The 13959-nt window shown below is 45.6% G+C and overlaps 1 protein-coding gene across 6 annotated transcripts in view; it reads left to right on the top strand.

Annotated features, from left to right (window-relative positions):
* Positions 1-4150, top strand: part of NOX4 (NADPH oxidase 4) — a 184471-nt gene extending 180321 nt beyond the window's left edge. For 5 of the 6 annotated variants that reach the window (XM_053309412.1, XM_053309411.1, XM_053309410.1 and 2 more), the window contains 2 exons: positions 3501-3590; positions 3922-4150. In XM_053309412.1, coding sequence (XP_053165387.1) covers positions 3501-3590; positions 3922-4069 — 238 coding nt within the window. In that variant the 3' untranslated portion in view covers positions 4070-4150. Of the gene's footprint in view, positions 1-3500 lie in introns of all 6 variants that reach the window. The other variant, XM_053309413.1, reaches the window with a different exon arrangement.
* The last annotated feature ends 9809 nt before the right edge of the window (positions 4151-13959 follow it).

The raw sequence follows: 13959 nt of genomic DNA, 5'->3' as shown, positions 1-13959 counted from the left end.
GTTCCTTCAGAACTCTTGGGTGGATGCCATCTGGCCCTGGCGATTTGTTAATTTTTAGCTTTTCAAGACAGTTTAGAACACCTTCCCTTGTCACCTCAGATTCACCCAGTTCCTCAGCCGCTGAATAACTCAATTCTGGAGAGGGTATATGGTCAGTATCTTCCGCTGTGAAGACAGATGCAAAGAACTCATTCAGTTTCTCTGCAGTCTCCTTATCCTCCTTAATAATCCCTTTTACACCCTCATCATCTAAGGATCCAACTGCCTCCCTGGCAGGTTTTCTACATCTTATATATTTAAAGAAGTTTTTGTTATCCCCCTTGACACTTCTAGCTATATGCTCCTCAAATCCTCTCTTTGCATCCCTTATTGTGTCCTTGCATTTCTTTTGCCTGAGTTTATGTTCCTTCCTGTTATCTTCATTTGGGCAGGACTTCCATTTCCTGAAGGAAGTCTTCTTCCCTCTTCTAGCTTCCCTGACTCTACTTGTTAGCCATGCTGGCATCCTCCTGAGCTTGGTGGTACCGTTACTCCTCCTTGGCATACTGTTCCAAAAGTGCTTCTAGTCCTGTGGTTTTAAATAAGTTCCATGTTTTCTGGAGTGATTTGACCCTCCTGACTTACCCTTTCAACTTCTTTCCTACCAGTCCCCTCATTTTTGAGAAGTTTCCTCTTCTGAAGTCCGACGCATCTGTGTTAGACTTCCTTGACAATTCTCCACTGACATATAAACTGAATTGGATCACACTATGGTCACTGCTACCCAATGGTTCTGCAACTCTGACATCTCACACCAGGTCCTGGGCACCACACAGGATTAAATGCAAAGTTGCCATCTCTCTGGTTGGTACTAAGGCACAGTCATTTAGCACATCCAGAAATTTGGACTCTCTGTCATTACCTGAATGTGAATTTACCCAGTCTATGTGTGGGTAGTTGAAGTCACCCATTATTACTGCCCTGTCTCTCTTTGACACCTCTCTTATTTGTTTCTCCAGTTCCAGGTCACTCTCAGCACTTTGATCCAACAGGCGATAGCACGTCCCTAGTAACACATTTCCTTTCAGTCCTCGTAATGTTACCCATAATGATTCTGTGGAGGACTCTGGTCCACCTAGGTTTTCTAGCTTATTGGAATCTATCCCTTCTTTGATATACAGCACCACTCCTGCCCTCCCCGTCCCTTCTATAGAGTTTATATCCAGGAATAATCATGTCCCACTGGTTCTCACCATTCCACCAGGTTTTTGTTACACCCACTATATCTATGTTTTCATTAGTAACCAAGTACTTGAGCTCACCCATCTTGGCTCAGAGGCTTCTGGCATTGGTATACAGACACCTATACGCTGGGTCCCTCATCTGGTGTTGGTGTGTGCTATCCCCCTTACCATCATTTGACATATTTGGCAAGCTGTCCTGTGTTTCCTTCTGCTCAACTCCTGGCTCTACTCTGTCCCCTTCTGGTTTATCCAAAACATGGTCACCCTCACACCTTAGGGGATTTTGGTGGCCGAAGCAGATACCACCCTGTTCCCTCCGGCAACACACCACCTCCCCACCCAGCATCATTTAAAAAGCTGCTCTGTGTCCTTGTTGATTTTTAACACCAGCAGTCTGGTTCCATTTTGGTTCAAGTGGAGCCCATCCCTTTTGTATAGGCTTTGCTTTCCCCAAAATGTATCCCAGTGCCTAATGAATCTAAACCCCTCCTGCAGGCACCACTGTCTCATCCACACATTGAGACCCCTCAGTTCCGCCTGTCTCTCTGTCCCTGCCCATGGAACAGGTAGCACTCCAGAGAACTCTACCCTGGGTGTCCTGGACTTCAGTATGCTGCCTAGCAGCCGAAATTTGGCTTCCAGGACCTCCCAACTGCATTTTCCAACTTTGTTGGTGCCAACGTGCACCATGACAGCTGACTCCTCCCCAGCAGTGCCCAACAGCCTACCTAGACGCAGTGTGACATCCACAACCTTTGCACCAGGCAGGCAAGTAACTGTGCGGTCTAAATGTGGGTCACAGACCCATATCTCTATGCCCCTAATGATTGAATCACCCACTACTAAGAGGCCCCCACCTGGAAGAGTATCCTCTGTGCAAGAGGATCTGGGTGCATCACCCAAGGAAGGAGTCCCTGCTAAGGGAGTGTTTCCCTCTTCCTCAGACTGATGTCCTCCTTCCCTGAGACCCTCATTCTCCACGACAGTGGAAGCGCTGTCAGCCTGGGAGTGGGATGCCCCTACCACATCCCTGAGGATCTCATCCACACACCTCTCTGCCTCCTTCAGCTTCTCCAGGTCAGCCACCTTGGCTTCAAGGGAACGAATTTGTTCCCTGAGGGCCAAGAGCTCTTTGCACCAAGTGCACACCCACGACTGCTGCCTCTCAGGCAGAACATCATACATGCGACACTCTGTGCAATACACTGGGAAGCAGCCCCACCCCTGCTGGCATTCTACCTTCGTAACTAGTTTTAGTGGGTATTTAAAGTATATCCGGTTTGAAGCTAGGTACTTGGTACAGTTGTCAGCTAATTAATGGGTTTTAGTTTTGTCCTCCAAGAAAATTACAAAGGTTGGGTAATACTCATCTTATTCTTGCCTAGTGTGTCACCCCACATCTTTCCCCACCAATCTCCAGCTAAACTCCTGCAAAATTCCTTTGTTATCTGTTTGCAAAGCTCCTCTGGTCCAAGCCTTGTATTCAACACCAACAGTCAAACTGACTCAGCTCAGGAATGTGGGGCCTCCCACAAGCTGGGACCCTCACCTGGAATGAATGAACCTCCCACTCAGGCTTCTTGGTACCCTGCTAACTGGGCAAAGAGGCACCTTTTACCATGGTGATTCTCTTTATTTAGCAGGGGGAGAGTAACTGGCCCTATCCACCCCCAGCACAGTACTTCCAGTGACTGTTGCTGGTGTGTGTCTTATGTTTCTTTTTAGAATGTGAGCCCTTTGGGGACAGGGAGCCATCTATTTGTTTGTTATTTCTCTTTGTAAACCGCCCTGAGCCATTTTTGGAAGGGCGGTATAGAAATCGAATTATTATTATTATTATTATTATTATTATTATTATTACCCATCCAACAAATAATGGATGGGTACCAAGGGCACCCAACCACCTAATGGCCCAGTGGGGAAATGACTTGTCTAGCAAGCATAAGGTTGCCGGTTCAAATCCCCACTGGTATGTTTCCCAGACTATTGGAGACACCTATATCGGGCAGCAGCAAGATAGGAAAATGCTGAAAGGCATCATCTCATACTGTGCAGGAGGAGGCAATGGTAAATCCCTCCTGTATTCTACCAAAAGAAAACCGCAGGGCTCTGTGGTCGCCAGGAGTTGACACGGAGTCGACAGCACACTTCACTTTACTTACCAAGCGCTAGCTGAAATTTGTGGACCTTGTAAGAACATGCCTTTTGAGTCAGTTGTCCACAGACCTGGTTTCTTATTTTATCATGAGTTTGGTGACCCTGTTTTTATCTCAACAGGAAAACTGTTGGTGTTTTTTGCTGTGGACCAAATGAGATCTCGAAAACCCTTCACAAACTGAGCAACAGAAGGAATCCTTATGGGACGAGGTTCGAATACAATAAAGAATCCTTCAGCTGAAAGCCTCCAGGACTTAGAAGGACTGTCTGGAAGACCTGAATGCAATTTCATGAGTTCAGAAGAGTCAGCAGTGTTAGCCAGACGCCGTGTACCAAAGAGTAGCAAAGTCTTTGCTTTTATTTATAACTATTTAATACACTAGAAAAGAAAAGAGAGATTTGCAGGGGGTGGGGGGGATACATTCAGGATGTTATGCTCAACAGCCAAAATATCTTAGGAGCAGTGAGTCTTTACAGAGCTTGAATTAGCAGAAGGCAATTAGAGACATGGATAGTTGCTTATGCGGCTGGTTTTTTCCAGATCAATTTGTGGACCGTTTGAACTTTCTCCATCTGAGGCTTCAAACCCCAGAAAGTGGCATCGGTTGAATGAGCACTGGATTGATCAAACCGGGGAAAAAGGAAATACATGGGAAGTAAAATTCTTCTCTGTGCTGGCAAATAAATAAAGCAGCTTTGAAACTGAGAGGCTTTGAGCCAAAAAAAAAATGTTGAAAAATTAAAATTAATACTGTACAGGGAAAGCAGGAGGAAGGGCTCCGCAATGTTCTAGGGGACTCACTTTCTCCATGGACAGCAGTCTACACAACACAGGATGCCTCTTTTTAGACAGTCACGGTTCCGACCCTTGATCCAGCTTGTCAAGAAAAATTGAAGGACCTCGTACATTTTTTAAAAAGTAAATAAGATGGTTTAATGCAGAATACTAGGCCTGTGCAAAGTCAGATTGGTAAAACTGGGCATGGTCCAATTTTACCAAATAAATAAATAAATTGTGGGGAGGGGCAGTTCAGAGAGAATCTGAACCCGAACTTAAACATCCCAGTTCGGGTTGGACTTCTCTGACCCTTTTCACAAAAATCGGAGTGGCAAGAGGGTCCCGCCGCCTTTGCAATCGCAGCTGGAGAAAAAAAAACACCAGGAAGGAACATAGGAAGCTGCCATATACTGAGTCAGACCATTGGTCTATCTAGCTCAGTATTGTCTTCACAGACTGGCAGTGGCTTCTCCAAGGTTGCAGGCAGGGATGTCTCTCAGCCCTATCTTGGAGAAGCCAGAGAGGGAACTTGAAACCTTCTGCTCTTCCCAGAGCGGCTCCATCTCCTAAGGGGAATATCTGACAGTGCTCACACTTCTGGTCTCCCATTCATATGCAACCAGGGCAGACCCTGCTTAGCTAGGGGGACAGGTAAGTATGTATGCTAACCAGCTCTGTCCACCCCACCCCCCCATGCATAAAGCTATTTTTTTACATTAACATTTTAAGAAGTCTTGAAGACAATTTTCCACTCACAGACAGGTGATTTTTGGGTGCCTCCTGCAATTCTCTTGATTTTACATCACTTCCTGTTTGACTCTCTTTTGTTACATCACTTCCCCTACAACTCTCTGGTGCTGTGTAGCTTTCCTTCCCTGTTCTCAGTGAATACCTGTTGATTACTTTAAAAATATTGTTCTCAAGTTATGCTGACTCCAACATGACCCCCTCCCCAACTCCAAACCTGACTCCGACCCCAAATTTCTGAGGAGTTCAGAGGACCCTGAACTGACGTTTGCAGCATCGGATGAGATCGGGTCAAACTCAATCCTGACTTTTAGATCTGTGCACAGGCCTACAGAATGCAGGGAGCAAGTATAGATAGCAGCTCAGTGTTGAGTCAAACCCAAGTTTCTTGGTCATGTAATATTGGCTGTCTATCCTAGGTTGCTCTCTATGCCTATTTACTACTAAAACTTCATTTTAAATTATACATGGGTTAAATCCTACATCTGGAGAATGAGGGAGTAGAGAAACTGAGGGAAGGAAATCACTGCCCCCATATTCTCCTGACTTGTTTTTACAATTATTATTTTTTAAAAAATATTGGAGACAGAGACGTTCACCAGCTCTTTTGGAATCGCACACCTGAGTACTTTTAAAAGGTAAATGAATGGTTTGTACTCAGTTGGTACAAAACCTGGTCCCCAAGAACGGTGTTGATCCAACTCTAGATGTATTTGAAGTGGTGGTTCTCTTTATTTAGCAGGGGGGAGCAACTGGCCTTATCCATCCCCAGCACAGCATCCCTCCAGGGGCTGTTGCTTTGGTGTCTATCTTACGTTTCTTTTTTTTTTTATTGTGAGCCCTTTGGGGACGGGGATCCAACTTGTTTGTTTATTTATATCTGTGTAAACCACTTTGGGGACTTTTGTTGAAAAAGCGGTACAAAAATATTTATCGGTTTCATCATGTCACACATAAAGGCTGTTCACAAGACCCTAAACAAGGTCAAAGGAGTGCCCAGTCAGGGTAGGAGAGCCTTGTGCTCTTCTGATCTGTGGTCATGTGGATTTGAAAAGAAAGGGAGGTGGGGGGAGAGTAATCGTGTGGCAGGCGAGGGCTGGATAAGATGGGTTCAGCCTACCCAGATTATCTCTCCAGAGTTCTGCTGAGGGCAGATGAAAAGCTGTTTTACCCAGCTCCCGCCTCCCACACAAATCCCTCTCGTCTCCTCCTCCTCCTCCCTTGATTTTTGAAGTCACAGAACTGTGGATTGGGAGCGCACATGGGAGGCTCTTCTACCCCAGCTGGTGCTCCTCCGACTCTCTTTAGGGTCATGTGAACAGCCTTATATTCTAAGAGGGGTCCATCAGGTAACCTTGGCATTTGACACTGCTGGGCATGTGGTTTCTCATCAGGCTAGAAATTCACACACAGAAGCCTCTTTCCTCCACTTGCATCAGTCCTGGTGATATGGATGGTGTTCTGCTCCCGAACAGGATTGGGCCGTGATAAATGATAGGTGTCAGCAAAGCATTAGGCAAAGTCAGATGCTCCCAACTTTGAATGCTCAGCCGATCATTACAGCAAGTCGTCTGTCATCTGGAGTGTCATCTCTGATTTTGATTTCTTAGGTTTGCTACTCTTGCTCACTGCTAGTCTCCAAAGAACTCACTTTTTAAAAATGGGTCTGACTGTAGATGTTCAGCTCCTGGGCAGGATTGGGCCATGATGAATGACATGTGTCAGCAAAGCATTAGGTAAGACATCTGTGCACAAGAACATTTAAAGCATCATAAATTTCAGCACTGAAAAGGTGTGTATAATTTTATCCCACTGCCAAAAATCGTCCACCTCTAGACCTAACTTTACACCTTTTCCCTGATGATCTGTAGTATTCCTGTAGGGGAGAGAAGTCATGGAGAGGTCTTGGACTTGCAGGTAAATGGCCTCGTAACACAAATATCAAATAGCAGAGGGTATTGGAGGAATTTAAATGCTTAAAGTTACATGGCAGTTGATAAGGGAAGGAAGGAACATATTGTACAATGCAACACGCACATTGTGACATTGTGAGCATGTAATTGTGAAACTGTGCTCTTGCCCAACCACAAAAATTGCACAAAATGTATTTGCACAAGATTAATCACATTATGTCCAATGGGATTACACTTATTTTATTTGTTTATTCATTTATTTATTTAGAATATTTATACCCTGCCCCTCCAGGACACTACTGCTCGGGGTGGTTCACAGCATTAATAAAATAGATACAGTGTAAACTAAGACTAATAGAGTTAACCAAATTAAGTTAAACAAGTTAAAAGACCAGGCTAAAACCACAATTAAAATTACAATTTAAAAAAAAAAGTTTCCATTTTTGCACTTGCACAAGTGCACACATGGGCAACTGCATGTTCATGTTGTCACGTGTGTGATGCTCAGTGTGTGGTGCCTTCTTTCTTGTTGCACTTAAAATTAGGGAGAAACGAAGGAGGATTCTTTTATGCACTTGCATTGCATTCCTGTGGATGAACTGGAGATTCTCATCTGCTTTAGTGATGCCAGCATATGAATTTCATTCATTTGTAAAAATTGCCTCAAATGCAAAGAAGAAAGGAAGTCAGCGAGCGGGGGTGGGGGGTGGGCTGGGTGGAAGGGAGGATGTTTGATGCCTCAGTGGGGAAAGACTGGGGGGATCAGGACCTGGCATGCTCCTGACTGCATATGGCAGGATCCAACTGGGCTCGGAATTAATTGGACTGTTTTTGGGGTTTTGTGGGACTGGGTAATGGTTTCGTTCTCTGAGTCATTATTAGTGATTTTGAGTATAGTTCTGGATTAATGCAGAATGAACTGTCAAATGAATTGTAAAGGGGATGGGGCTGTAGCTCAGTGGGAAAGCGTCTTCTTAGCGTGCCGAAGGTCCCAGGTTCAATACGCAGCATCTCCAGGTTCAGCTGAGAAAAATTCCTGCCCGAAACCCTGCAGAGCTGCTGCCAGCCAGTGTAAACAACACTGGACTAAGGGTTTGACTCAGTCGACAGCAGCTTCTTATGTATATGAAGCAGCCTTCGGCTGAGTCAGACATTTGGTCCATTTCGCTCAGATTTGTCTACTCTAACAGCAGCTCTCCAAGGTTTCCGAAAAGGACCTTTCCGAGCCCTATCTGAAGATTCTCAGCATTCAGCCTGGGACTTCTGCATGCAAAGCATATGTGAGCAGCAGCCCTCTTTACATGTTCAGTGTCATGCCGGGTACAGCCGCGCCAGGTTGTGTGCTGGCTTGGGGGTGGTATATTTGTAAAGGGGAATCCAGTAAGGATTCCTCTTTACAAGTAAAGGGGGTTTCTGTAGTTATGCAGGGTAGGTGCAGGTAGGAGAGAGGTTCCTTTTTACTTTTAGGCAGCGGGGGCAGTTAGGTGAACTCAGATCACCCGAAACGAGCCAGCTCGATGCGAACCAGCTTGCACGTCCCTACATGTTGTGCACCAAATGGATGTGTGTCCACCATGTTTTCCCTTCCTTCTAGTGGGTTGCAAGAGGCTCATTTCTAGAAAAAGATTGACTAGTGTTTCCCTGCCTGGGTTAGTATTTTAGTACTGAATTTTAGTACTGCACAGTCCAGAGCCCCTGACACCAAGTCATGGTTGGTTTCTGGCCTACCCAGGGCTTTTGAGCAGTGCACCCCTGATCTATAAATTCATGATCAAATAATTTCCCCACTATGCACAGAAGTGGATGGGCCATTCTTAAGAATGATGCCAGGTCGGGAAAATGCCACATTTTCCTTCCTGCACATTCCCATGGCAAGGGAACGCAAACTGAGTGCCAAGAATAGATTATGCAAATGCAAAACATTTGCATGTATTTATTTGTATTGCGAAATTTATCCTAATCCAAAATCTGGCATTGAAAGTGGCAGGGCGAAAGATAGGAAGCAAAAGGAAAAGGCAGCCAACTGAGGACAGGGCTCTAAAACGTCTATGGATCTGAGCTCCACTCTGGTTTCACTACAGTGTCCACATGAATTTTTAAGCTGTTTGGTGGAATTATGAGGATTGGAAGCATTAATTTGAAAAAGGAAAAGGAAAGGAAGCTAAGCTTTTGCGGCCACCAAATGTGGTGATAACCATCTAGATGGTTTTTTTAAAGGCTCATTAAACAAATTCATGGAGCACAGAGCTATCAATGGCTCCTCGCCTTGATAGCTGTATATTTCTTTCAGGATCGAACAGGGCATGCCCCTGAATACCAGGTGGTAGGAAGCACCAATAGTTGCCTTCTTTTTTCTGCACGAAGGTTTCCCTAAGATACCAGGACGTTATTCACACAGCAGGCTTTACCGCAAGTTTACTGCGAGTTTGAAGTTGCCTTTTAACTTTGATATAAATAGGGCTGCATGCTAACGTGCAATGAAAAACCCGTATCATGTGTGAAGTGTTCCCCGATAGCTCGCAGGACCTTCAGGATAAAGCTGGCCAGTATGTGAACGCACACCCTCCATTCTGGTGGAGATGTGAGCTAAGAGCCCTGTGTGAAAAATGCCCTGGTTGGTCACTCCAAGAAGCAGAGCTAGACTACATGGCCCGTGGACTAATCCAACAGAGCTTTTCTTATGTTCTTAAGCTCTGAATGATATAAAGTTCAATGCAGGGAAAGAGATCCCAAGCTTACTTGATGGTCTATCATCAGCTACTAATTGGAGGGCTATAGGCCACCTCCAGCCTCAAAGGCAGGATGCCTCTGAGTACCAGTTGCAGGGGAGTAACAGCAGGAGAGAGGGCATGCACTCAACTCCTGCCTGTGGCTTCCAGCGGCATCTGGTGGGCCACTGTGTGAAACATGATGCTGGACTAGATAGGCCTTGGGCCTGATCCAACAGGGCTGTTCTTATGTTCTTAGTGAATGCATGTATTCTTTCTTTTCATCATTTCTATATTACATATTTATTATCCGTTGCAGCAGGGTCAATAATAAAATTCTTTTTTAAAAAATCAGAGAACAAAGCAGCACAGAGTAAAACACAAATTCACAGTGGGAGCAATTTCTGGCCGAGAGCATAGGGCAACATCAAAACTTCATAGTATCCCTGCCCCCACTCCAGTTCTGAATATAGATTAGCCCCAACCCACCTCTTGCTTGCAAATGGCCCCGCATGAGAACCATCCAGATGAGACGTATTATCCAGTGTCCGATGGGGACCGCATCAGCATTGCGCTGGCCCCTCTGCATCTGGAAACACATCCCTGCTGGCCTGCAGTGACTGAATCTGAAAGTCAACACCATTGACACCAACACGACACGCCGGTGTTGAACATCGGCATTTGCTGGTGAATGTCACTGCCTTTAACTCCTTTGCCGCCACCTTGTACTTCAGTGAAACCGAGACTGTGCTTTCTGACTGTAAGCGGACCTGACAGTTTGATAAATACATCTTGGGTTAGTTGCTTATTGACCCCAGGTAAGGACAAGTGTGAAGGCTGAGAAGAAGCAGTGTTACATAAATGTCTAGTGTACACAGCAACACTAGGAGGGAGAGAGAGAGAGAGGCTGGAAGGTTGCTGCTGCATTGCTTCAATTCCGCCAGCCACACATTAAAATTCTGTCATTGGAAGGTCATTGTGCTACTCCTTCTGATCATCATCTGCCCCCCCCTTCCTTTGGAGATGGAACTTGGGCAAGGAGAGGAGAACACAACCACGCACACACCCTCCCGACAACGGAGAGATACATCTCCAATCTGCTGCAGTGCCGTTCCTAATGTAGATGTACCCCCTTTTGGAAAGATTGTATCTTCGTCTGCTCGGCTGATTGATTATTCCCACCTTACCCTGCCAGTTCTGGGTAAGTGGCATTTGTATGCTGGCTCGAGCTCAATCCAAAGAGGGTAGGTATCCCGGTCCTCCCATTAATAATCCCTGAGAGATGTAAACAATCAGCCCCTCTTGCAGAGAGTGTCCCGGTGTGCACTCAATGCAGTGGGTGTGTGATTAGGATGCTGTGCAGCATGCGGTGGAAATGCTTGGGGGGAGGCCACTAGAGATGGTCGGGGGGGGGGGAGCAGCAGTGGAGAGAACACAGTGGCTTTGGGATCAGTTTATGGATTACTGACTGTGACTGTTAGCCTGTGTGTGGGCTAACATGTGGGGGCCACCATGATTAATGGGAGAGCAACCAATTTGTACACAGAAGGTCTCAGGTATCTGGGATGAATCCTTGGCATCTCCTGAGAGGGTTGGCAGAAGCCGCTGGAGAGCTGTTGCCAATCTGCCTAGATCAGAGATTTTCAACCAGGGGTACTTGAATCCCTGGGGGTCCTTTGAAATTTTGTAGGGGGCACGTAGCGGGGAAGTAACTTGCCTAGTGAACAAGAGGTTGCCAGTTCAAATCCCCACTGGTATGTTTACCAGATTATGGGAAACACCTATATCGGGCAGTAGTGATACAGTGATGTCACGGGCTTGCAACAATCTCAGCTGCTCAGGCGCGCTTCGCAGTTGCTTCAAGATGCTGGCCCAAACAGAGGACTCAGCATCGTTCCTCCTCACACCCTACAGCTGCCAGGGGAGGGGGGGGAGAAGGGAAGAGGACTGCTCCACACCACCCCCCCCAAAGCCACCCCTCGACTGTGGTAAGAGTTTTAAAACCAAAATAAAGGAGCTTTGTTGGGGCGGGTGCCCAAGTTACCTTGGTGCGCCTCTGGTAGGAAAATGCTGAAAGGCATCATCTCATACTGTGTGGGAGATAGCAATGGTATACCCTTCCTGTATTCTACCAAAGACAACCACAGGGCTCTGTGGGCGCCAGGAGTCGACACCGACTCGAAGGCACAACTTTACTTTACATGGAATACACTCCTCTCTGGCTCACTTGCATGCTACACTGTTGGCTCCCTCTCCAGGAGGGGAAGGGGAGGAGTGTCAGGCAGCATTCTTCTCTCCTCCAGTCATATAGGCTGACAAGGTGCTCAGGATGTAACACTGAGGCAAGACTACAACACCTGGGGCTTTTTAGTTTAGAAAAAAAGATGACTGCAAGGAGAAATGCACCGCCAAATTGGAGATTGGGACAATGAAACTTAGAAAGAACTGAAGGTAACAAATGGAGTTTGGGGAGGGAAACTGCAGGTCCACTTCCCCCTCTAACTGCAGTTTGCTGTGTTCAGTTGTTCAGTTAGCAAAACCAGAAGTGGGGAGACCTCCTGTTTCGCGTTGCGTCTGAACCCGGCCTAGTAATTGGAAATAGACTCCGTAATTAGTACAACTTGGCTATTCAATAAAGGGATGAAACAAAAATAGGACCATTGAAGTATCAGGCTGATTTACATCAATGTTGTCAAGAGTTTAATGGAGGGCCATGTACATTCCTTAGAAGGGATGATTATACTCTGGTAGGGTTACATACCAAAACATTATTTTCAGTTCATCAGATACAATATGGAATAGGAGGTGAGGCTGTAGCACAGTGGAAGAGCATCTGCTTTGCATGCAGAAGCCCCCAGATATAATCCTTGGCATTTCCAGGTAGGGCTGGGGAAGACTCTTGACCAATACCTGGAGAGTCACTGCCAATCAGTGCAGGCAATACAGAACTCGAAGCAATGGTCGGAATCAGTATTAGGCAGTTTTCTATATTCTAGTGAAAGGTTTGTAGGAGGAAACCATTTTGCAGCCATCCCTAGGGAAATACTGAAAATGTCAGTCGCAGTATTAGCCCTATTCAGATGTTATTTTGTATATATGGACAAGTATCTGCAAATGTGTACAGGTTTCTGAACATATATACATGCTTTGGGGTCAATTTGAATAATACTTTGTCTGAACTGGCTGCACCATTTGTGATAAGGAAGGACATTGTAGAACTGGAAAAGGTGCAGAAGAGGGCAACCAAGATGACCAGGGCGCTAGAGCACCTTTCTTATGAGGCAAGACTACAACACCTGGGGCTATTTAGTTTAGAAAAAAGATGACTGTGGGGAGACATGATAGAGGTCTATAAAATTATGCATGGTGTGGAGAAAGTGGATAGAGAGAAATTCTTCTCCCTTTCCCATAACACTAGAACCAGGGGTCATCCCATGAAATTGATTGCCAGGAAATCTAGGACCATGGAAGTACTTTTTCACACAATGCATAATCAACTTGTGGAATTCTCTGCCACAAGATGTGGTGACAGCCAACAACCTGGATGGCTTTAAGAGTGGTTTGGATAACTTCATGGAGGAAAGGTCTATCTGCGTCCACCTCCAGCCTCAAAGGAAGGATGCCTCTGAGTACCAGTTGCAGGGGAGTAACAGCAGGAGAGAAGGCATGCCCTCAACTCCTGCCTGTAGGCTTCCAGCGGCATCTGCTGGGCCACTGTGTAAAACAGGATGCTGGACTAGATGGGCCTTGGGCCTGATCCAGCAGGGCTGTTCTTATTTTATTTATTTATTAACTTATTTATTGCATTTCTATATTGCCCCATATAAAATCTCTGGGTGATTTACAAATTAAAACACAATTAAAAGCTTAAGTCATATAAAAATTAAAACAAGCATCAATAAAACTGTAAAACATAAGAAATAAGTACATGTTCAAAAGTCACTTAAAACTAGCCAGAGATGGGGAGGTTCTGTTTTCATTTGGGAGCATGTTCCAGAGACCTGGGACAACCTTAGAGAAGGCCCACTTTGGGGTCGCCCCCCAACGAACTGATGGTAACCGCAACCAAACCTCTCCCAATGATCTTAATAGGTGGCAGAGTTAATGAAAAAGGAGGCGTTTTCTTAAACAACCTGGGCCCAAGCCATTCAGGGCTTTCTTGGTAATAACCATCACTTTGTATTTTGCCTGGAAACCTATTTGCAGCCTGTGTAGTTCTTTCAAAAAGATCACCTGATGGGATCCCACTGCCTTTTAGAATCAACATGCTGCTTTCCTCTACTTGTATGTCTGTAAATAGAGTCAAATGAGAAGTCGCCAATGCTTTTTCGTCCAAAGGAAACTAACCCCTGAGTAGAGCTGGCCCTGATATTTTCCGCCTCTCGGGAACATGGAGAGTGTGCAATAATACTCCTGCCAAATAATTCCAATAC

Source organism: Hemicordylus capensis, chromosome 3, assembly GCF_027244095.1.
Source record: "Hemicordylus capensis ecotype Gifberg chromosome 3, rHemCap1.1.pri, whole genome shotgun sequence".
NCBI classification, from domain to species: Eukaryota; Metazoa; Chordata; class Lepidosauria; order Squamata; family Cordylidae; genus Hemicordylus; species Hemicordylus capensis.
Note: the sequence above shows the minus strand (reverse complement) of the source record. Positions and strands in the feature narration are given on the sequence as shown.